This window comes from Microcaecilia unicolor, chromosome 6 (assembly GCF_901765095.1).
Source record: "Microcaecilia unicolor chromosome 6, aMicUni1.1, whole genome shotgun sequence".
In the NCBI taxonomy this organism is placed as follows: Eukaryota; Metazoa; Chordata; class Amphibia; order Gymnophiona; family Siphonopidae; genus Microcaecilia; species Microcaecilia unicolor.
Window position 1 is genome coordinate 183,841,031 of NC_044036.1, and position 23,584 is coordinate 183,864,614.

At 45.9% G+C, this 23,584-nt stretch overlaps 1 protein-coding gene across 2 annotated transcripts in view; it reads right to left on the reverse strand.

The window, feature by feature from the left end:
• Positions 1–23,584, reverse strand: part of TRAIP (TRAF interacting protein) — a 216,729-nt gene that overhangs the window by 19,260 nt on the left and 173,885 nt on the right. For both annotated transcript variants that reach the window (XM_030207476.1, XM_030207475.1), the window contains exon 13: positions 19,760–19,876. In XM_030207476.1, the coding sequence (XP_030063336.1) occupies positions 19,760–19,876 (117 nt within the window). The remainder of the gene's footprint in view (positions 1–19,759; positions 19,877–23,584) is intronic.

Here is a 23,584-nt window from a genome sequence, read left to right on the forward strand (position 1 = left end):
TTTATTTAAAAAAAAAAAAAAAAAAGGATAGAGAAAGGAAAAGGCTAGGTTGTACCACAGAAAAAAGTGGAAAAATATTTTTATCAGTGGAGGAGGGTGAATAGTGAAATGCCACAGGGATCTATACTGGGAGCAGTGCTGTTTAACATATCTGTAATAAATAGAATAAAACAAAACAGAAAGGAAAATAAGATGATACCTTTGTTACTAGTAACATCTTATTTTCTTTTCTATGTTTTGTTTTAGTTCTGTTTATTACCTTTAAAAGTGGACTCTACTCAAATTTATCTGGAAATTGAAACAATTGAGGTGATGTAATTTTCAGATGAGAAAAAATATTCAAGGTTGTTAAAACACATGCAGACTGAAAAATTGCAGGAAAACCTTAGCAGATTGGATGATTGGGCATCCAAATGGCAGATGAAATTTAATGTGGACAAATGCAAAGTGATGCACATTGGGAAGAATAATCCAAATCAGTTACCCAATACTAGGGTCATAAGTACATAAGTATTGCCATACTGGGACAGACTGAAGGTCCATCAAGCCCAGCATCTGGTTTCCAACAGTGGCCAACCCTGGTCACAAGTATGTGGCAAGATCCCAAAAAAGGACAATACATTTTATGCTGCTTATCCAAGAAATGAGAAGGGATTTTCCCCAAGTCCATTTTAATAATGGACTTTTCCTTTAGGAAGCCAGCCAAACCTTTTTTTAAACCCTGCTAACTGATTTTACTACATTCTCTGGTAACAAATTTCAGAGTTTAATTACATGTGGAGTGAAGATAATTTTTCCCTGATTTGTTTTACTTTGTAGCTTCATTGCGTGCCCCCTAGTCCTAATATTTTTGGAACGAGTAAACAATCGATTCATGTCTACCCATTCCACTCCACTCATTATTTTATACACCTCTATCATATCTTCCCTCAGCCATCTTTTCTCCAAGCTGAAGAGTCCTAGCCACTTTAGCCTTTCCTCATAGGGAAGTCATCCATCTCTTTTATCATTTTTGTCGCACTTCTCTGTACCTTTTCTAATTTCACTATATCTTTTTTGAGATGCGGTGACCAGAACTGCACACAATATTCGAGGTGCCAGGCGCACCATGGAGCGATACAAAGGCATTATAACGTCCTCATTTTTGTTTTCTATTCCTTTCCTAATAATACCTAACATTCTATTTGCTTTCTTAGCTGCTGCCGCACAATGAGCAGAGAGTTTCAACGTATCATTAATGATGATGCCTTTTTCTTGGTTTGTGCTCCTCTCACCCTCTGGTGGCCAGAACCGGTGGCTGCCATAGACTTTCCAGACTCTTTTTAGTCCGGTCCAGATATTTTAGCCCTCCAGTCTTGCTTGGAAGTTTGGCAGCTAGCCTCACCCTTAGTTGCCTTGAGATTGCTGCTGCTGAGCCTCAGCTGCTGATGGGCTTATTAGCCACCTGCAAACTTTCTGCTTTGCCTTTGCAAATGCCAAAGGTCCAGGTTAGTGTTTGGTGCTGATAGGAGCACTTCTGTCTTGCTGTGCTGTTAAAAGCACTTCTGCCTTGCTTGTTTAAGCTTCCCTGCTTTACCCTTTTGGCTTCCCTGCTTTACCCTTCTGGTGCTGATAGGAGCACTTCTGTCTTGCTGTGCTGTAGGAGCACTTCTGCCTTGTCTTGTGTCTTACCTGTATGCCTTGTTCTTGTCTGGGTGCCTGTGGGCACTCCTGTTTTGAACCCTAACCCTGTCAACCTTGTTCTGTATCCTATTCCTGTCTTAGAATCCCAAATCCTCAGCAGTCCTGAACCCTGTGTTAGTCAAGCAAGCTATGTCCAGTAAGTCCTGCCGGCCGCCTGCACCTGGGGGCTCAACCCCTGGGGAATGGTGGTCAAGCGCAGGTGAAGACCAGTTGCTCTGTCCTGCTTATTCCCTGCCTGCCTACTGCTGTAGTTCCAGTTCTGCTGTTCCTGCTTTGCTTGTTTACCCAGTCCTGGTTGAGGGTCTTGCCTACTGCTGCCGCTTGTCGGCAGCGGTCCAAGGGCTCACGTGGTGCCAGTGTCCAAGAGCCTGAGACCGTGACAATGACTAGATCCCTTTCCTGGTCGGTAACTCCTAGTGTGGAACCTTCCATTACACAACTATAATTTTGTTTCCTCTTTCCCACATGCATTATTTTGCACTTGCTCACATTAAACGTCATCTGCCATTTAGATGCCCAGTCTCATAAGGTCCTCTTGAAATTTTTCACAATCCTCTTACGATTTAACAACTTTGAATAACTTTATGTCATCAGCAAATTTAATTACCTCACTAGTTACTCACATCTCTAGATAATTTATAAATGTGTTACAAAGCAGCGGTCCCACTACAGACCCCTGCGGAACTCCACTATCTACCCTTCTCCATTGAGAATACTAACCATTTAACCCTACTCTCTGTTTTCTATCTTTTAACCAGTTTTTAATCCACAATAGAACACTACCTCCTATCCCATGACTCTCCAATTTTCTCTGGAGTCTTTCATGAGGTACTTTGTCAAAAAACTTTTGAAAATCCAGATACACAATATCGACTGGCTCACCTTCACCCCTTCAAAGGAATGTAATAGGTTGGTGAGGCAAGATTTCCCTTCAGTAAATCCATGTTGGCTTTGTCTCATTAATCCATTCTTTTGAATATGTTCTGTAATTTTGCTCTTTATAATAGTCTCTATCCATTCTAGTTCCATTCTAGTTGTGAGAGGGTGAGGGGTAGGATGGATAATGAGTGGTTGGCTAAGCCTCTTTTGGGGGGTTTTAGTCAGTCTGTATAAGCCTGGTTATTTCTCCTTTGTTCCTGATCTTTCCTGGAGAGTGGGGTATGGGAGGGATGGGAGTTTAGTGGAATCTTTTGTTTACATTTTAATAAAATGATTTATATCACAAAGGAATGAAGTGATGACTGTATTCTCCAAAGAAACCGTCCAGGCCTCCACACAGAAGATCACCTGAGCCCGAGCTGAGTGAGCTCTTAATCAAGGAGGCACTGTCTACAAATGTAGGTTGCCTCAATGGATGCCTTGATCCAATGGACAATGGATGCATTAGATGTTGCCTGGCCCTTTCTAGGGCCATAGAAGAGGATATGTAAGAATGCTCGGCCTGCTGTTCTCAGAGAGCACCTGCTACAGGTGAGTAACTTCACCTTCTCTGAGGACAACAGACCGTTGGTATTCTCACATCTGGGTATCCAGGCTCACCAAAAACAATGCTAGGACAATGGGGACTTGAAACGTCGAGGCCTTGTATTCATTCAACCATAAGCTATATACAGTCTAGTTGTGAAGGTGGAGCCTAGAACAGAAACAAAAATTGGGCCTAGCAGGGTGGAGTTGGACTCTAGACACCAAACCTTCTGCAGTACTATCTGACCAGCTCTCACATCAGGTATCCTGCTTAAGGCAATAGTGAGAGTGAATGTGTGGACTGAAGACCACGTCGCAGCCTTGCAAATCTCCTCGATTGAGGCTGACCTCAAGTGAGTTGCCAGGATGGGCATGCGGCTTTGGGAAAAATGTTGGCAGAAGAATTGACTGGTTAAGATGGAACTCTGACACTACCTTAGGAAGAAACTTAGGGTGTGTGGGAAGAACTACTCTGTTGTGATGAAACGTCATGTAAGGTGGATCTGCTACTAGGGCCTGAAGATCACTGCGATTTGAAGTGACTGCCACCAAAAACACAACTTTCCAGGTCAAATACTTCAGATGACAGGAACCATGTGGCTCAAAAGGAGCTCTCATCAGCTGGGTTACACAGACGTTGAGATCCCATGAAACAGGAGGAGGTTTGGCTGGGAGCTTTGATAACATCAAACCTCTCATGAAGCGAGCAACTAGAGGATGCACAGAGATGGGCTTACCCCCTATATGAAAATGATAAGCACCGACTGCACTGAGAAGGACCCTTACAAAGGTGTTTTTTAAACCAGACTCACCGACAGGTGCAGGAGGTATTCAAGCAGTTTTTGGGTAGGACAAGAGAGAGGATCCATGGCCTTTCCTTCATACCAGACGGCAAACCTTCTCCATTAAAAAAAAATAAGACATCTTAGTGGAATCTTTCCTGGACACAAGCAAGATTTTGGAGATACCCTCAGGCAGATTCCATACTCTCAACATTCAGGCCATGAGAACCTAAAAACATAATAGTCATACTGGGTCAAACCAAGGGTCCATCTAGCCCAGTATCCTGCTTCCAAAAGTGGCCATTCTAGGTCACAAGCACCTGGCAAAAAAAAAACAATCAGAAGCATCATTCCATATTCCAATCCCGGCGTAAGCAGTGGCTTCCTACATGTCCACCTCTGCTCTCCAGCTTGCTTCTTCCACTCCACTTCTGACTGAGGGCTCTTTTTTTTTTTTTTTTTTTTTTAAACAGGTGCATTCAGATGTATCCTTACATATCTACAGGGTTTAAACAATAAATAAAAGGATATGTAAAGAGAGAAAGAGGTAAAAGGAAGTGGTTTATTGTCTAGCACACGCTACAAGTCAGGTACAAACCAGCAAGTACGCTGTCACAGGAACTAGAGGTTGGGATGCAGAAGGAACCCCTTGTTCTGCGATATAAGGGTCAGAAAACACCCTAATCTCCACAAACTCCCAGTCTGCACAGCAGTGCTGCGACTACTGCTAGACATTTCGTGAAAACCCTGGGAGCTGACACAAAGCCAAAAGGCAGAATGTGATACTAGCAGTAGTGTTTCCCTAGGTGAAATCTGAGATACTTCCTGTGACTGGGAAGCGATGAAATGTGGGTATAGAATCATGGGGAGAAGGGTGCCTAGAGAAATCATCCTGAAATTTTCTTTGACCAGGAATTTGTTCAGGGCCTTTAAGTCTAGGCTGGGATGAAATCCTCGTCTTCTTTGGCACAAGGAAGTACCTAGAATAGAATCCCTTCTTCCCTAGGTGGCACAGGCACAATCACATTGGCCTGTTTAAGGGCAGAGGCTTCCTCTATAAGCACCTGTGCTGAGGTAAGATGTTCTCAGTGGGAAATCTGGTGGCATCGGACGCCAATGAAGTGCATAACAGAGGCGGACTATTTGAAGAAGGTGGTTATAAGGGGCCACCTTTGATTATATTATTATTATTATTTATTGCATTTGTACCCCACATTATCCCACCTTTTTGCAGGCTCAATGTGGCTTACAGGGTGTTAATATGGTATAGTCATTACATAATCTTAGATACAGTCGGTAATAAACTGGAGGTAGAAGAGGAATTAGTTAGAAGGTATGAGGTAAGGTCGTGTTAGAGGTGTTTTAAAGCGTTTGGGTGGTATACGGAGTAGTTTGTTTCATCAAGGATTATTTTTGTAGGCCTTGTTGAAGAGAAATGTCTTCAAAGATTTGCAAAAGCTGGTTAAGTTGTCCGTGGTTTTCAGGGTCATGGGTAGTGCGTTCCATAACTGTGTGCTTTTGTACGCAACGGTAGTAGTGTATGCCTATTTGTATTTAATTCCTTTACAGCTGGGGAAGTTCAAATTGAGGAACTTGCGGGCTGATCTTCTGGCATTTCTGGGTGGTAAGTCTATTAGGTTCAGCATGTAGAGTGGGGCCTCTGCGTGAATGATTTTGTATACGGTCGTGCAGATCTTGAACTCAATTTGTTCCTTGAGCGGGAGCCAGTGCAGTTTCTCTCTTAGGTGCTTTGCGCTTTCGAATTTGGTTTTTCCAAACATGAGGCGGGCTGCGGTGTTCTGGGCTGTTTGGAGTTTTTTAATGGCCTGTTCTTTGCATCCTACGTACAGAGCGTTGCAATAGTCCAGGTGACTTATCACTAGTGACTGTACTAGGGTGTGGAAGACGTATCTAGGGAAAAAAGGTTTTATTCTTTTGAGTTTCCACATCGAGTAGAACATTTTTTTCGTTGTGTTCTTCACGTGGGTATCAAGTGTGAGGTTTCGATCAATAGTAACTCCCAGAATTTTCAGATTTTCTGAGATGGGGAGTGTGCAGTAAGGTGTGGTTATGGTAGGGTAGTTGTTTGTGTTGTATTGGGAAGTGAGAACCAGACATTGAGTTTTTTCCGCGTTCAGTTTCAACTTGAATGAGTCCGCCCAAGAGTGCATGATTTGGAGGCTCTGATTGATCTCGTTGGTTATTTCGTTTAGGTTACTTTTGAATGGGATGTGGATCATAACATCGTCTGCATATATGTAGAGGTTAAGGTTCTGATTGGCTAGTAGTTTGGCTAGTGGTATCATCATCAGGTTGAAAATAGTTGGTGAGAGGGGGGATCCCTGAGGAACTCCACATTCCGGTGTCCAGGGCGGTGATCTGTCATTGTTCGTTGTTACTTGGTAGGACCTGGTGGTGAGGAAGCCTTTGATCTAGTTGAGAACTGGGCCTCCGATTCCAAAATATTCTAACAGGTGTAGTAATATTCCATGGTCTACCATGTCGAAAGCACTAGACATGTCGAATTGTAGTACAAGTATGTTTTTACCGGTTGCAATTGTTTTTTTGAATGAATTCATTGCAGACACAAGTACAGTTTCAGTACTATGATTTGATCTAAATCCTGATTGAGACTCATGTAGAATTGAGTGTTTGGTTAGGTATTCCGTGAGTTGTTTCGTCACTATGCCCTCCATCAGTTTTGTTATGAGCAGGATAGAAGCGACTGGTCGGTAGTTTGTTAGGTCCATTGTGCTTTTCTTGGCATCTTTTGGCAGTGGTGTGAGAAGGATATTTCCTTTGTCCGTAGGGAAGAGACCATTTAGGAGTCTGTAATTTACTTGGTTCGTGAGGTCTTTTTTGAATTGTTTGGGGGCAGCTTTTAATAGGCTAATTGGGCAGATGTCAAGTTTGCATTGAGATTTGGTGTATTTTCCGAGCCAGTGTGTGAGTTCGTCCATTGAAATCAAGTCAAAGTTGGCCCATGATCTGTCTGCTGGATATTCCCCAGGTTTCGGGTCTAAGCATTCAAGGATGCTTGTATACTCAGTGGTTGTGATTGGTATCATGCGTCGGAGCTTTATGATTTTTTTCCTTGAAATAGTTCACTAGGTTAGTTGCCGATGGGGTTTCTGTACTATTTGAGGTGACCAGTGTGGTGTCTAGGAGATTGTTTACAAGTGAAAAGAGTTTATGCATGTCCTTGTAATTTGGTCCTATTATAGTTCTGTAGTGCGTTCTTTTGGTTTGTCTGATTTTGTATTTGTATTTCCTTTGCATCTGTTTCCATTCTTTGAATGTGTGTTCGTCTTGTTTTTTTCTCCAAGCTCTTTCTAGTCTTCTAACCTGTGTTTTCAGTTCTTTCAGCTCTTCGTTGAACCAAGATACTGAACTTTTCCTATGTGAGGTTCTAGTTTGGAGTGGTGCTATCTTGTCTAACGATGTTCTGCATCTTTTATCCCATTCTTGTAAAAATTGGGGTGAGTCTGTACTTGTTGTCCATTCGTCGGTGTATATTTGTTGCCAAAATTTTAGAGGGTCTATCTTGCCTCTTGTAGTGTATGTCCTTTTTTCTTGTCTTTGTTGTTTTGCTTTTGTTTTCCAAAGGAGGGAAGTGTTTGCCTTGTAGTGGTCTGACCATGGTATGGCTATCCATTTTGTGTCTTTTATTCTGAGGTTCTCTTCTGGTGAAAATTTGTAGGTTATGATGTCTAATGTATGTCCTTTCTTGTGGGTGGGTTGCATGTTAGGCCAGTGGATCTCCCATAGTTGAAGGAATTCCTTGTATTCGTGTACATTGTTTGTGTTAATATTTTCCAGATGAAGGTTGATGTCTCCTGCTATAAGAATATTTTGGGAAGACAGGCAGGTGTTTGATATGAAGTCCATGAAGTGTACCTGGGCATCTTGCCATTTGGCCGGGGGTCTATAAAATAGGATTATATTTAGTTGGTCATGCAGTTTGGGGTGGTTGATCCTGACTGAGGCTATTTCGAGTTGGGGAAGGATAGATTCCGCTGTTGTTGTGACTGTAAATTGGGCTTTATAAATTATGGCTATTCCTCCACCTCTTTTTCCTTCTCTTGTCCAATGGCAAAAGTTTATCCTCCCTCCTACCGGTAGGCATACAGGACAGTTACTTGGATAGCAGCTATGCTCTCCTGGAGCCAATCACAATCTTGTCCCTTTGCGTTGACAAGGGAGCCAGTTGGGACAAAATCCCCTTGTCTTCATGGGCATAAGGAGGTATCTGGAATAGAATCTCTTCCCTTCTTTCCCAGATGACACGGGTATGATCACATTGGTGTGTTTAAGGGCAAAGACTTCCTCTATAAGCACCTGCTTGTGCTGAGGTAAGATGATTTCTGTGGGCAATCTGGTGGTTTCTGACGCCAATGTAGTACATAACAGAGTCAGACTATTTGAAGAACCCACCGGTTACTTGGACAGCAGCTATGATCTCCTGGAGCCAGTCAAAAGCTCATCCCTTGCTTTGACTGGAGAGCCGGTTGGGTCTTCTGGGATCAGGACTGACGTGGTCAGAAGCATTGGGGCTGGGGTTGCTGGGTAGAACGGGAAGGCTGTGGAAACCTACACCTTTGAATTCAATGGGGATATCCTGAAAACCCCGACTGGCTAGGTGTACCCCAAGGATTGGGTCAAAAACCTCTGGTGTAGCGGATCAAAGCTGGCTCTACAGGCTATTCCCACTATTGCCCCCCCCCCAACAAGGGGAGCACAGAGGAGCTCTGACATGCATGTGACATCACCTACTGAAAAATTAACTCAGTAGAGAACTAGAGCTGCACAGACTTTGTCATGCCTCAGTGTAGATAAGTAATTTTCATGAACTTTCCCATTTCTCTAACAGAAAAGGAGAGAGAGCGATAAAAGACCTGAATGCCTTACTTTTTTTTTTTTTTAAACACAAAGCACTAATATATAGGTTAAAGAAATAGGTCTCTAAAAGCGAATAGTATCAGGTCTGCCTCTGCTGCCTGAAGAGAAAGAAAGCAAAGGTGGCCTCTCTCCAATGCCTTTCAATACCATCAACTTCGAGACTTTGTTACACATAGGGCAAAGGGTGATTTGAGTTTGACTGAGACCTATCTTGAACGGGCATTGGCCAGTGGGGGAGGGAGAGGTGGTATGTCTAGGATATACAGAGCTCTCCTCTCATATAGTAAACCCATACTGAACTACTTATTGAAATGGGAGAGGGCGCTGGGGATGTCCTATGACTATATACAGTGGGAACAACTGTTTAAATCCTTACTCCAGGTGTCCGTTTCCAGTGCCCTGGTGGAAAATGGGCACAAAATACTTTATTGTTGATATTATACTCCCCAACGCCTGGCTAAGATGTTCCACCTGGGGTCCGCTTTGTGTTGGCGCCAATGCGGGCAGGAGGGAGATATGTTGCATATATGGTGGTCCTCTCCACATGCTCAAGTGTTTTGGACCACTGCTTTGAAATTTGTCTTAAGTGTAACTAAGGTTAATTATCATATGAAAATGGACTATTGTCTTTTGCATTTTAAATCTCAAGGAGTGAAAAAAACTTATCCACTGCTTTGCCACACAAGTGTTTGTGGCCTGTAAATTGACTTTAGCAGCGGCATGGAAGAGCCCTACTCTCCCTGGCCTTCGGGCGGTTCTACTCAAGTTGGAATATATTCATTTGATGTCTAAATTAACTGCTCTGTGTACAGGACACAAAGAGGGGCATAATCGAAAGGGGCACCCAAGTTTTCCTGAGGACGTCCTCGCAGGACGTCCCGGCGAAGGGGCGGGGAAATCTGTATTATCGAAACAAGATGGGTGTCCATCTTTCGTTTTGATAATACGGTCGGGGACGCCCAAATCTTGAAATTTAGGTCGACCTTAGAGATGGTCGTCCCCGATTTTCGGTGACAATGGAAACCGAGAATGCCCATCTCAGAAACGGCCGAATCCAAGCCCTTTGGTCGTGGGAGGAGCCAGCATTTGTAGTGCACTGGTCCCCCTGACATGCCAAGACACCAACTGGGTACCCTAGGGGGCACTGCAGTTGACTTCAGAAATTGCTCCCAGGTGGATAGCTCCCTTACCTTGTGTGCTGAGCCCTCCCAAAACCCACTCCCCACAACTGTGCACCACTACCATAGCCCTTACGGGTGAAGGGGGGCACCTACATGTGGGTACAGTGGTTTCTGGTGGGTTTTGAAGGGCTCACATTTACCACCACAAGTGTAACAGGTGGGGGGGGGGGGGAAGATGGGCCTGGGTCCGCCTGCCTGAAGTGCACTGCACCCACTAAAACTGCTCCAGGGACCTGCATAATGCTGTCATGGACCTGCATACTGCTGTCATGGAGCAGGGTATGATATTTGAGGCTGGCATAGAGGCTGGAAAAAAATATTTTTAAAATTTTCTTTTGAGGGTGGGAGGGGTTAGTGACCACTGGGGGAGTAAGGGGAGGTCATCCCTGATTCCCTCCGGTGGTCATCTGGTCATTTAGGGCACATTTTTGTGGCTTGGTCGTAAAAAAAAAAAAAAGGACCAGTTAAAGTCATCCAAGTGTTCGTCAGGGACGCCCTTCTTTCTTCCATTATCGGTCGAGGACGTCCACGGGTTAGGCACGCCCCAGTCCCGCCTTCACTATGTCTCTGACACACCCCTGTGAACTTTGGTCGTCCTGGCGACGGAAAGCAGTTGAGGACACCCAAAATCGGCTTTCAATTATGCCGATTTGGGCGACCCTGTGAGGATACCCATCTTGCGATTTGTGTCGCAAGATGGGCGCCCTTCTCTTTCGAAAATAAGCCTGTTAGTAACCTATTATAAGATTTGGGATTCATATGTTCAACGTATGTGTTAGGCGGGGAGTGTCTGATAGGTACGGACGGGGAGAGGGATCTTGGGGTGATAGTATCTGAGGACCTGAAGGTGACGAAACAGTGTGACAAAGCGGTGGCCGTAGCTAGAAGACTGCTAGGCTGTATAGAGAGAGGTGTGACCAGCAGAAAAAAAAAGAGGTTTTAATACCCTTGTATAAGACGTTGGTGAGGCCCCACCTGGAGTATTGTGTTCAGTTTTGGAGGCCGTATCTTGCGAAGGATGTTAAAAAAATGGAAGCGGTGCAAAGAAAAGCTACGAGAATGGCATGGGATTTGAGTTACAAGACGTATAAGGAGACACTTGTTGATCTAAACATGTATACCCTGGAGGAAAGGAGAAACAGGGGTGATATGATACAGACATTCAAATATTTGAAAGGTATTAATCCGCAAACGAACTTTTTCCGGAGAGGGGAAGGCGGTAGAACGAGAGAACATGAAATGAGATTGAAGGGGGGCACACTCAAGAAAAATGTCAGGAAGTATTTCTTCACGGAGAGAGTAGTGGATGCTTGGAATGCCCTCCCGCGAGAGGTGGTGGAAATGAAAACGGTAACGGAATTCAAACGTGCGTGGGATAAACATAAAGGAATCCTGTTCAGAAGGAATGGATCCTCAGGAGCTTAGCCGAGATTGGGTGGCAGAGCCGGTGGTGGGAGGCGGGGCAGACTTATATGGTCTGTGCCCTGAAGAGGACAGGTACAAAATCAAGGTAGGGTATACACAAAAAGAAGCACCTATGAGTTTATCTTGTTGGGCAGAATGGATGGACCGTGCAGGTCTTTTTCTGCCGTCATCTACTATGTTACTATGTAATGGACCTCACATCCGGACTCTTCCTTGCTCACTCACGTATGATGGAAGGAGGGCTCTTTTGAGGGAGGGAGGGAGGGTGCGGATAGATAGGGGAATGGAATGTTTGTCTTATGGTTGAAATGCTACCTGTTAACTTGTTTTGGTTGTTAATATATTTTTCAATAAAGGAAAATAAATGATTAAAAAAAAAGGAAAGGCGGGCGGGGGGGGGGGGGGTGCTCATACTCCTGTTGAAGTCTCCAGAAGTAAGTACCGTCATCAAGGCCTGCATCCAGAAGTGCATCCTGATCTTTACCTCAGGTGTGTAGGTTGAGCTGGCAGGAAACAATGGTGCTTGGGCCTAGTCGCTCTGAAACAAACACTGCAGAGTTCTTCTGTCTTGAAGTGAGGAAGCAACTTCCCCATCCACTCATTTAAACCCATTTCAGGAAAAGGAGAAACACAGCGTGAACTCCTGTAGACCATGTAGGGTCGACCTGCCGGCCACGTGGCTGGCTTGCAGAGACCTGCTGGATGATCCAGGCCAAACATGGCCCGAGACCACAGTGATCTCACCTCCCTACTGTCCAGCTCCACAGGATGTGCTATGTTTTTTTTTATTTTTATGTAACTTTATGCCCTAACAAAGGGAATAAAGCTAAACCAGGCAGGCAGTGATTTTTCTTTTTGGCTGCCTGGAGCTGCAAGGGCTCCAGAAGGAAACAGCCCAACGGCGTGCAGGTGGATAGGAGGGACCTGCATCCTCCATGACAAGGTAAAATTATGTATCATACCTGATAATTTTCTTTCCATTAATCATAGCTGATCAATCCATAAACTGGTGGGTTGTGTCCATCTACCAGCAGGTGGAGATAGAGAGCAATCCTTTTGCCTCCCTATATGTGGTCATGTGCTGCCGGAAACTCCTCAGTATGTCGATATCAAAGCTCCATCCGCAGGACTCAGCACTTAGAGAATTACACCCACAAAGGGACACTCTGCCCAGCTCACCACCACCGAAACGGGGGAGGGGAATCAACCCAGCTCATCCCCACACGTGGGGGAGGGGAATCCGTCCAGCTCATCCCCGCGGAGCAGGGGAGGGACACCACACCCACCGATGCGGGGGGATCTGGCTTATCCTGCAACCACAACAGGAGCTGACTGACCCTAACACCGCCGACGCAGGAGGGGTACAAAGCTGCCCTACAGCCGCACGAAGCGGGAGGGAGCGCCGGCAGTATTTAGGTCTCAATCCAGCCCCAAAAAACGGAGGGGAGAGGAATGTAGCAGCTCAATGTAACACAAAATCGTCTCAACTCCTGAAGAATCCAATTGAAAAAACTTGAACACGAAGTCCTCCTGAACAGGAACTGAAGACTAAACTTGAACCTGAAATGCAACCAGAATATAAACAGTACAGATATCTGGGAGGGACTATGGACTGATCAGCTATGATTAATGGAAAGAAAATTATCATGTATGATACATAATTTTACCTTCCATATCATCATGCTGATCAATCCATAGACTGGTGGGATGTACCGAAGCAGTACTCACCCAGGGTGGGACATAGAAATCCCTGACCGCAACACTGAAGTTCCAAACCGGGCCTCCGCCTGAGCAGCCACAGTCTAGTGGTAATGTCTGGAGAAGGTATGAGCCAATGCCCAAGTTGCCGCCCTACAAATCTCTTCCAAGGAGACGGACCCGGCCTCTGTCATCGAGGCCGCCTGTGCCCTAGTGGAGTGAGCCTTCAGCTGGATAGGCGGCACCTTCCCTGCGGCCACATAAGCCGCTGCAATGGTCTCCTTGACCCATTGTGCTACTGTAGGCTTGGCAGCCTGCAGACCCTTACGAGGACCTGTGAACAGCACAAACAGATGATCCGACTTCCGGAAATCATTGGTCACTTCCAAGTATCTGATGATGACTCGAGATATTTGAGAGCAGAGTACTCCTCTGGGTAGTCCTCCCTACGAAAGGAGGGTAGACAGAGCTGCTGATTCACATGGAAGCGAGAAACAATCTTGGGCAGGAAGGAAGGCACTGTGCGAATAGACACTCCTGCCTCAGTGAACTGCAGAAAGGGCTCTCGACATGATAGCGCCCGGAGCTCGGAAACTCTTCTGGCTGAAGTGACAGCCACCAAAAAGACTGCTTTCAACGTCAGGTCTTTCAGAGATGCCCTCGACAAGGGTTCAAAAGGCGGCTTCTGCAAGGCTCTTAGCACCAGATTGAGATTCCACGCAGGTACCACTGAGTGCAGAGGAGGGCGCAGGTGATTAACTCCCTTGAGAAAGCGCACCACATCTGGCTGCGAGGCCAGGGAAGCACCCTTCAGGCGACCCCTGAAGCAAGCCAGAGCCGCGACCTGGACTTTAAGGGAACTGAGCGACAGGCCTTTCTCCAGACCTTCTTGCAGGAACGCCAACACTGAAGAAATTGGAGCAGTGAAGGGAGAAAGTGAGCCTGCCTCACACCACGATGCAAAGGTACGCCAAACCTTGGCGTAAGCAGTAGAAGTAGAGCGCTTCCTCGCTCTCAGCATAGTGGCGATGACCTTGTCTGAGAAGCCCTACTTCCTCAGACGCTGCCGCTCAATAGCCAGGCAGTAAAGCCCAAAGGGGGAGGGATCCTCCATCACCACGGGACCCTGATGCAACAGGCCCTGCTCCTCTGGCAGCCGCAGAGGGCCGTCCACTGAGAGCCTGATCAAGTCTGCATACCACGGACGTCTGGGCCAGTCCGGACCCACCAGGATTATCCGGCCCGGATGCTTTGCCACCCGGTCTAGCACCCTGCCCAACATGGGCCAGGGCGGGAACACATAGAGAAGCTCCTGTGTCGGCCACTGTTGGAGAAGAGCATCTACTCCCAGAGATCGAGGGTCCCGTCCTCTGCTGAAAAAGCGTGGCACTTGGCAATTGGCCGATGACGCCATCAGATCTAGGCTTGGCTGGCCCCAGCGCTTCGTGATGTCCAAGAACGCCTGAGCAGATAGCTGCCACTCTCCGGGATCCAAGGTATGGAGACTGAGAAAGTCCGCCTTGACATTCATGACTCCCGCAATGTGGGCCGCCGACAGCTGTTCCAGGTTCGCTTACGCCCACTGGCATAGATTCATGGCCTCCTTGGCTAGAGGGGCGCTCTTGGTACCTCCCTGGCGATTGACATAGGCCACAGCCGTGGCATTGTCCGACAGGACCCGTACTGGCTTCAACGCCAGTACTGGGAGAAACTCAAAAGGCACCAACCGAATGGCTCTGAGTTCCAGGAGGTTGATAGACCACTTTGCCTCTGCAGGAGACCAGAGCCCCTGCGCTGTCCTTCCCAAGCAGTGGGCTCCCCAGCCCGTCAAAGAGGTGTCCGTCGTGACGACAACCCACTCCGGGGTCAAAAGAGGCATTCCTGCGGACAGCTTGTCTGGCCTCAGCCACCAGCTCAGCGCCTTGCGCACCGCTGGATCCAAGGGAAGGCGCACAGCGTAATCCTCAGACACTGCAGTCCAGCGCTGAAGCAGAGAGTGCTGTAGAGGTCTCATATGGGACTCTAGAGTAAAAAATTATCACAATAGTGTGCTTAAATGTGGAGAAAAACCCTCAGAAACCTGAAACTAAACTGTCTCAGGTTTAGAGCGGGGTTACTAATGTTTTAAAGTAACTCACGCTTAGGTTCTATCATCGGGAAAAAACTCCACTCAGATGTTTACTGAATTAATAAATTAATAAAGCTTTATGTGTCCATTGATTTGTTGTGTCTCATTTCAATAAAAAGAAAACACTTTCTATCTTAATGTCCACTTTTGATATTGCTGACAGCATTGCTTGTATAAAGAAAACGCTCTTATCTTAATGTCCGACGGGGGCCACTGCCGTTTCTCCTTTGCAACAAGGCTTCCTCAGGAACTAAGCGTTGAATCGCGATGCTGTAATTAGCTAAAGCGGAGCACCAAACTTTTCAAAATGGCGTCTTGTTGCAAAGGAGAAACGGCAGTGGCCCCCGTCGGACATTAAGATAAGAGCGTTTTCTTTATACAAGCAATGCTGTCAGCAATATCAAAAGTGGACATTAAGATAGAAAGTGTTTTCTTTTTATTGAAATGAGACACAACAAATCAATGGACACATAAAGCTTTATTAATTTATTAATTCAGTAAACATCTGAGTGGAGTTTTTTCCCGATGATAGAACCTAAGCGTGAGTTACTTTAAAACATTAGTAACCCCGCTCTAAACCTGAGACAGTTTAGTTTCAGGTTTCTGAGGGTTTTTCTCCACATTTAAGCACACTATTGTGATAATTTTTTACTCGAGTCCTGTTAGTTTGGTATTACATTACGAATTTTAGACTCTAGTTATTACTGCAACACTGCATTTTTTTCAGGTCTCATATGGGCCCTGGCCCAGGGCACTACTTCCATCGTGGCCGTCATAGAGCCCAACAGCTGCACATAGTCCCAAGCCCGAAGAGGAAAGGCTACTAGGAACTGGTCCACCTGAGCCTGAAGCTTGACAATCCGATTGTCTGGCAGGAACACTCTGCCCACTTGGATGTTGAAATGAACTCCCAGATACTCCAGGGACTGAGTCGGGCGCAGCTGGCTTTTTTCCCAGTTGATGATCCACCCCAGGGAGCTCAAAAGAGCAATCACCTGGTCTGAAGCTCTGCCGCACTCTGAATAAGAGGGGGCTCGGATCAACCAGTCGTCCAGATAAGGATGGACTTGTACTCCTTCCTTGCGTAGGAAGGCCGCGATGACCACCATTACTTTGGAGAAGGTCCACGGAGCAGTAGCCAACCCGAACGGGAGGGCTCTGAACTGGAAGTGTCGGCCCAGGACTGCAAAACGCAGAAAGCGTTGATGAGGAGGCCAGATGGGAATATGCAAGTAAGCTTCCTTGATGTCCAAGGATGCCAGGAACTCCCCTGCCTTCACTGCCGCTATAACAGAGCGGAGAATCTCCATTCGGAAGTGTCGAACTTTCAAGGCCCGATTGACCCCTTTGAGGTCGAGGATAGGCCGCACAGAACCTCCTTTCTTTGGTACCACAAAGTAAATGGAGTAACGTCCCTTGCCAAGCTGATCTTCTGGCACCGGAACGACCGCACCCAGGCGGATCAGATTGTCCAAAGTCTGCTGTACTGCCACAGCTTTGACCGGAGACTTGAAGGGAGAGTGCACAAACCCGTCTATTAAGGGTCGGCAGAACTCAAGCTTGTAGCCGTCTCTGATGACTTCCAGCACCCAAGCGTCTGAAGTTACCCTGGTCCACTCGCCCAGAAACGAGGATAGGCGTCCTCCAATCTGCTCTGAGCCATGGACCAGGGCCCCGTCATTGGGTACGAGTCCCTGGGGGAGGACCGGAGGACGCACCTCCGGGACGGCGGTATCTGCGAAAGGAATGCTGCTTGGGGGAGAAGTTCCTTTTGAAGGAAGAGGGGGCAGAGGAGCCCGACTTGCCGGGGCGATACCGACGGGCTTCCTGAAACCGTCCTTTGGAGGAACCGGGGCGGGCACCACTGGCCCAAGCCCTGACCTCCGGTAACCTCTTGCCCTTAGACGTGCCGAGATCGGTCACAATCTTGTCCAGCTCAACCCCAAAGAGCAGCTTGCCTTTAAAAGGCAACTTAGCCAGGCGAGACTTAGAGGCGTGGTCAGCAGACCAATGCTTCAGCCAAAGCCAGCGCCGTGCAGAGACTGTCTGAGCCATACCTTTAGCCGAGGCTCTCAAGACATCATACAGCAAGTCTGCCAAGTAGGCCAAGCCCGATTCCAGGGCCGAACAAGGAAGGATCCGAGGAGGAAGCCCGCTGCACAATCGTCAGGCAGGCCCTGGCCACATAGGAGCCGCAAACTGAGGCCTGCAAACTTAAGGCAGCCGCCTCGAAGGACGACTTTAAAGCCGCCTCCAATCTTCTGTCTTGGGCGTCCTTTAGGGCCGTGCCACCTTCCACCGGCAATGCCGTTTTCTTAGTCACCGCAGTGATTAAAGAATCCACGGTAGGCCAAAGAAAGGCTTCCCGTTCACCTTCAGGCAGAGGATAGAGGCGGGACATAGCCCTAGCCACTTTAAGGCTCGCTTCTGGGAAATCCCATTGAGCCGAAATCAAGGTGTGCATGGCTTCATGCACGTGAAAGGTTCTAGGCGGGCGCTTCGCCCCCAGCATAATGGCAGAGCCAGCAGAGGCTGAGGGAGAGACGTCCTCCGGAGAGGACATCTTCAAAATGCTCATGGCCTGCATTAACAGGTTGGGCAAATCCTCTGAGCGAAAGATCCGCGCTGCAGAGGGGGTCATCCGCTCCATCCAAGCGGGAATCCGTCTCCTCCAAGGAATCCCCAAAGGACCGTTGGGAGAACTCACATACGCTGCCCTCATCTACATCAGAGGAGACCGAGTCCTCAAGGGCCTGGAAATCCACCCGAGGGCGTTTGCTTCCGGAGGCCTCAACAGGGGAGCAGGGGAGCAGGGGCAGCGTTTTGCATAAGAAAAGCGTGATGCAGCAGCAAAATGAACTCAGGGGAGAAACCCCCCAAACTGTGCACTTCTGCAGCCTGGGCCACAGCCCCAGACGCACCCTCAACCGGCACTCGCAAGAGCGGGGGAGAAACATGCTGCGCATCCAAAATGGCGTCCGGCGTGAAACTCCGAGAAGGAGCCGCGCGGAAAGAACGGTGCTTAACTTTGGCCGCTTTCTTGCCGTCGCCCGAATCAAGGGCGACCATAGCATTAACGTCTCCCACCTCGAGGGTGGCCCAAGAAGAAGCCGTCCGAGCCGAGTGGCCGGCCAAAATGGAGAGGGCGAGCAGCGGGGGATGGGCGCTTATGGCGCGAAAAACCGCCACACCGGAGGAAGAACCGGGACACTGACCGGATTCCAAACTGACGCCCAAAAAAGGCGATTCAGGCTTTGAAACCCCTGCATCCCCGCTAGACGCACCCACGCGGTCCGGGGAGCTATTCTTCGCGCCCTCGCCCTCCGACGCCATAAGCCACGTGGAGACCGATCGGGGAACCCCCTGCCCGCTACAAAAGGTAAAAATTACCTGCTTCTCGCTCAGAGCTGTAACAAACTGGTGTCCCAGTGAGCAGCTGCAATAAACGCTGATATAAACGTTGAAATAAATGCCCTTAAAGGACGTTCAAAAAAAATTTTTTTTTTTTTTTTAACGGAGCCAGCGGGAGGGGGGAGAAAAGGAGGGACCTGGCACCACCAGGTTTGCACTTGCTCAAGAAGAGCCCTCAACCCCAGGTACTCAACAAAACCTAAGAATTAGGCTTGGAGACCTAGCCAGAGCTGCTGCTGTGTGACCACCACCTGCTGAGATAGAGAACATACTGAGGAGTTTCCAGCAGCACATGACCACATATAGGGAGGCAAAAGGATTGCTCTCTATCTCCACCTGCTGGTAGATGGACACAACCCACCAGTCTATGGATTGATCAGCATGATGATATGGAAGGGTCCCATGGTGGCCGGTCTGATGCAACACTGCCTGTGGGTGATTACTTGGGGCTGTGGAGACAAGCTTTACACTTGACCAGGTCTGGTCTGTAAATCCGGGAACCTGGGAGCCGGCTGTTAGGTTCAACCAAGCAGGCAGAGCTTGGAGCTAGGCCAAGGACTCCAGCTTGAACAACCTACCATCTTCTAGAGGTAGAGAAAATACTAGAGCTTTCTACAGAGCACAGCCCCTTTTATTGGTGATGTTACTGGGAAAGATCAGTTTCTCTACCTCCATTTGCTGGTAGGTGGGGATAACAACCCAATAGTTCAGGATAGTACAGCCTCAAAACTAAGGAAAGCAGTTATTTACTTATCTCCAATGGACATACAATCTAAGTTAGTTCAACAAAGGGTAAAGTGACTTGCCCAAGGTTACAAAATGCATTCGTGAGACTTGAATCCTGTTTTCCCTGGGTCTCAGCCTGCTGCTTTAACCACTGGAGTATCCCTCCACTCCTTGATGAGACAGAAAAATGACTTGTTAGGATTATCCTAACAAGTACCTTTTTTTTTGGAAAGATTTAGTTTCAAATATTATCATTTGCTTAAACATGTATAAAACTAGCAGATAATCATATTTTAAATAATCTACTTTTCTTTAATACTGTCTGCTACCTGTGAAAAGACATTTGTTAAATCAATACTTACAGCTCCTTTGTTTCTGTGTGGATCCATGATGCTCCCAAAGAATTTAGATTTCAATAGTGAATTCTTGATGAATGCAGGCAGAACCTCATCGTCATCATTCTGGCTTACTGTCCAGTTCTGTTCAAAGTATAAAAGGAAAAGTGTGTGGGGGAAGGGGAGCATTACTCATGTTAAAGACCTGCATAGAGTCCACCCACTGCCAAACAAGATCAACTCCTAGTATATAACATATGCATACTTAATTCTTCAGCTGTTCTTTCCATTTTCAGGATACAGACCATATAAGTCACCAAATATCTTCATACGCAAATTATAAAATAAATAATTTATATATAATGTGCACAGTTCAAATAGTGCAGTCACCCTAGTGAGAAACTATACTCACTGAAATGACTGCACCCTGTTGTTCAAAGCAACAGGGGAGTTATGGCTGTGGTTGGATGGGACTCCAAGTCCGGTTTATCGGATAAAATAATATCCAACTTGTTATCTGGAATGAGATTATTTAATGAATCCCATCAAGGGACTTAGAATAGTCAGAAATTCAAAACCTTTAGTGGTAGTACTTCTTTATTGCAAGAGCGGGCAACAATAAAGAATTGTAATTGCAATTAATTGCACAATAAAAACGTTTTAATCGTGAGCTTAATTGCACTTAGTCGCGGCATACATTTTGGACACATGCTTTTCAATTTTTTCACGCTGACCCAAACACCCTTTTCAACAAATGCTCAGCATGGCTGATTATCCTGCACAACACGCTATTCAATTAGGGGTGGGCAACAATTAAAAATGTTAATCTACCATTAAGAAACAGTATCGGATCATCACAATCCTACCTAAACCTACATTACCCAAACTGCAAAGGACTTAAATACGAAACAACTTACGCATCCGGCTTCTCCTACATAAGCGCACAACTATGGAACGGACTCCCTAAAGCTGTGAAAACAATCCATGACCACCTGAACTTCAGGAAATCACTAAAAACCAACCTCTTCAAAAAGGCCTACCCCAGTGATCCAACTTAACCCCTTCACCCAGCAACACAGCATAGCCAATGATTGTATCAGACAATATACAATCTTCATTCCTTTTGACCCTTTACAACTATCTCATTCAATCACTATATAACTTTGTATTTGTTATCAACCGACCTGGCGAACGCCTTGATGGTACTATGTAAGCTACATTGAGCCTGCAAATAGGTGGGAACATGTGGGGTACAAATGTAATAAATAAAAAAATAAAATAAATCGTATTAAAAATTTTAATCACATGATTAATCGCACTTCTAGGCTGAATGGCTTGGTACTAGGAAACTCCCACTGGATGGAAATTTTTAAAATTGCTGAATATAATGAAAAGTTGCATACAGACACTTCCTTCCCACAGTATCTAACACCTTGAGTGAGAGATCGAGGATTTAAATAATAGACTGCAGCAAAATAATTTCTGAATAATTGGGCTACAAAACACACGGAAGGACATGATACCATTTCTTTTCTAGAAAAGTGGCTATACCAAACTTTTACATCTCAACCTATGCACATCAGTGGAGCTGGCAGAGAGCACACCACGCCCCTTCTGTTATCCCTGCGAACTCAAAATATCCACCAGCGAGCTCCAGCAAGAGCTCTTCGCTGCAAACACACCATGCAGATCCTGCAGCTTGCCAAGGCAAAAGCTCTTCTCAAGTTCAAAGGGCACATAAGAACATAAGAATAGCCATACTGGGTCAAGACCAATGATCCATCTAGCCCAGTATCCTGCTTCCAACAGTGGCCAATCCAGGTCACAAGTACCTGACAGAAACCCAAATAGTAGCAACATTCAATACTACTAATCCTGGGGCAAGAAGGGGCTTCCCTCATGTCCATCTCAACAACAGACTATGGACTTTTCCTCCAGGAACCTGTCTAAAACGTTTTCGTTAACTGCAGTAACCACATCCTCCAGCAGTGAGTTCCACAGCTTAACTATTCTTTGAGTGAAAAAATATTTCCTCCTATTTGTTTTAAAAGTATTTCCATGTAGTTCCACTGAGTGTGCCCTGGTCTTTTCAAAGAGTGAAAAATCGATTCACTTCTACCCATTCTACACCACCCAGGATTTTATAGACCTCAATTATATCCCCCTCAGCTGTCTCTTTTCCAAGCTGAATAGCCCCAACCTCTTTAGACTTTCCTCATATGGGAGAAGTTCCATGTCCTTTAGCATTTTTGTCTCTTCTTTGAACCTTTTCTAATCCTGCTATATCTTTTTTGAGATGTGGTGACCAGAACTGTATGCAATACTCAAGGTGATAATGCACAATGGTGCGATACAGAGGCATAATATTCTTGGTCTTATTCTGCATCCCTTTCCTATTCCTAGCATCCTGTTTGCTATTTTGTCTGCTGCTGCATGCTAGGCAGAAAATTTCAAAGTATTATCTAAAATAACACCTAGGTCTTATCTTGAGTACCAATTCCTAAGGTGGACCCTAGCATCAGGTATCTATGATTCGTCCAATGTGCACCATTTTGCATTTGTCCACATTAAATGCCATCTGCCATTTTGATGCCCAGTCTTCTAGTTTCCTAAGCTCTTTCTGCAATTTTTGCAATGAATTTTTCACAATCCACATGTGTTTTGACAACTTTGAATAGTTTTGTGTCATCTGCAAATTTAATTACCTCACTTGTTCCATTTTCCACATCATTTATAAATGTTAAATAACACCAGTCCCAGTACAGATCCCTGTGGCATTCCACTATTCACTCTCCTCCACTGAGAAAAATGGCCATTTAACCCTACCCTCTGTTGTCAGTCCAATAACCAATTCCTAATCCACAGAAAGACATTGCCTCCTATCCCATGACTCCAATTTTCTCATGAGTCTCTCATGAGGGACTCTTTTAAAAGCTTTCTGAAAATCTAGATATAATATTTCAACCGGCTCACCTTTATCCACATGTTTACTTACATCTTCAAAGAAATGAAGCAACCTATGCTGACTCTGTCCCATTAAACTATGTTTAAGTGTTCTGTAATTTTATTCTTTATAATAGTGTCCACTATTTTTCCTGGCACTGAAGTCAGGCTTACCAGTCTGTAATTTCCCCAAATCATCCCTGGAACCCTTTTTAAAAAAAATGGTGTTACATTGGTCACTCTCCAATCTTGCCATGCCCTATGATGTTTCCTATTATTTTCAGTCAGATCCTTCTTCCACTTTCTGAAGAATTTTCTTTTAGCTCTAACAGCTTCTTTCACCTCACTTTTTAACCATGGCGGCCATCTTGCACTGGCCCAGCACTATAACTGTGAGAAGAGGTAAGAAGAGAGATTCGGTCATCTCTAGAGTAGGGGGTGGAGAGCAATGCTGGTTACAGCCAGGGGCAGGGTGGAAGAGAAAAATGTGGTCATCACAGGGAGGAGGGGTGCAGAAGAGAAATAATGCCTCTATTAATAGTCCAACCTAGATTTAAAAATGAAACATAGATTAATAATAGCCTGGGCATTTATTAGAAACAAAATGGTATTCTTTTTGGTCAGCAATAAAGCCTTGGAGGAAAAAAAACCTAGAAATAGCAAGAGAGAATAAACTATGTTCAGCTAATAAGATGGATAAAAATAGACAGAGGACTACTAAGGAAATGGCCATCTTGGAAGTTCCACATTGGCACTGCAAGATGAGGTCAACCATTTGTATGGCTGTTTCATCTCAATTCTTAACAGCTAATAATCTACACGCTTCTATAAGTGCAGGTTTGTCTTAAAGCTGAGTGGTCTTGGTCTTGTGATGAAACTGGCTGGGAATCATAGGTTTTCACATGGGGA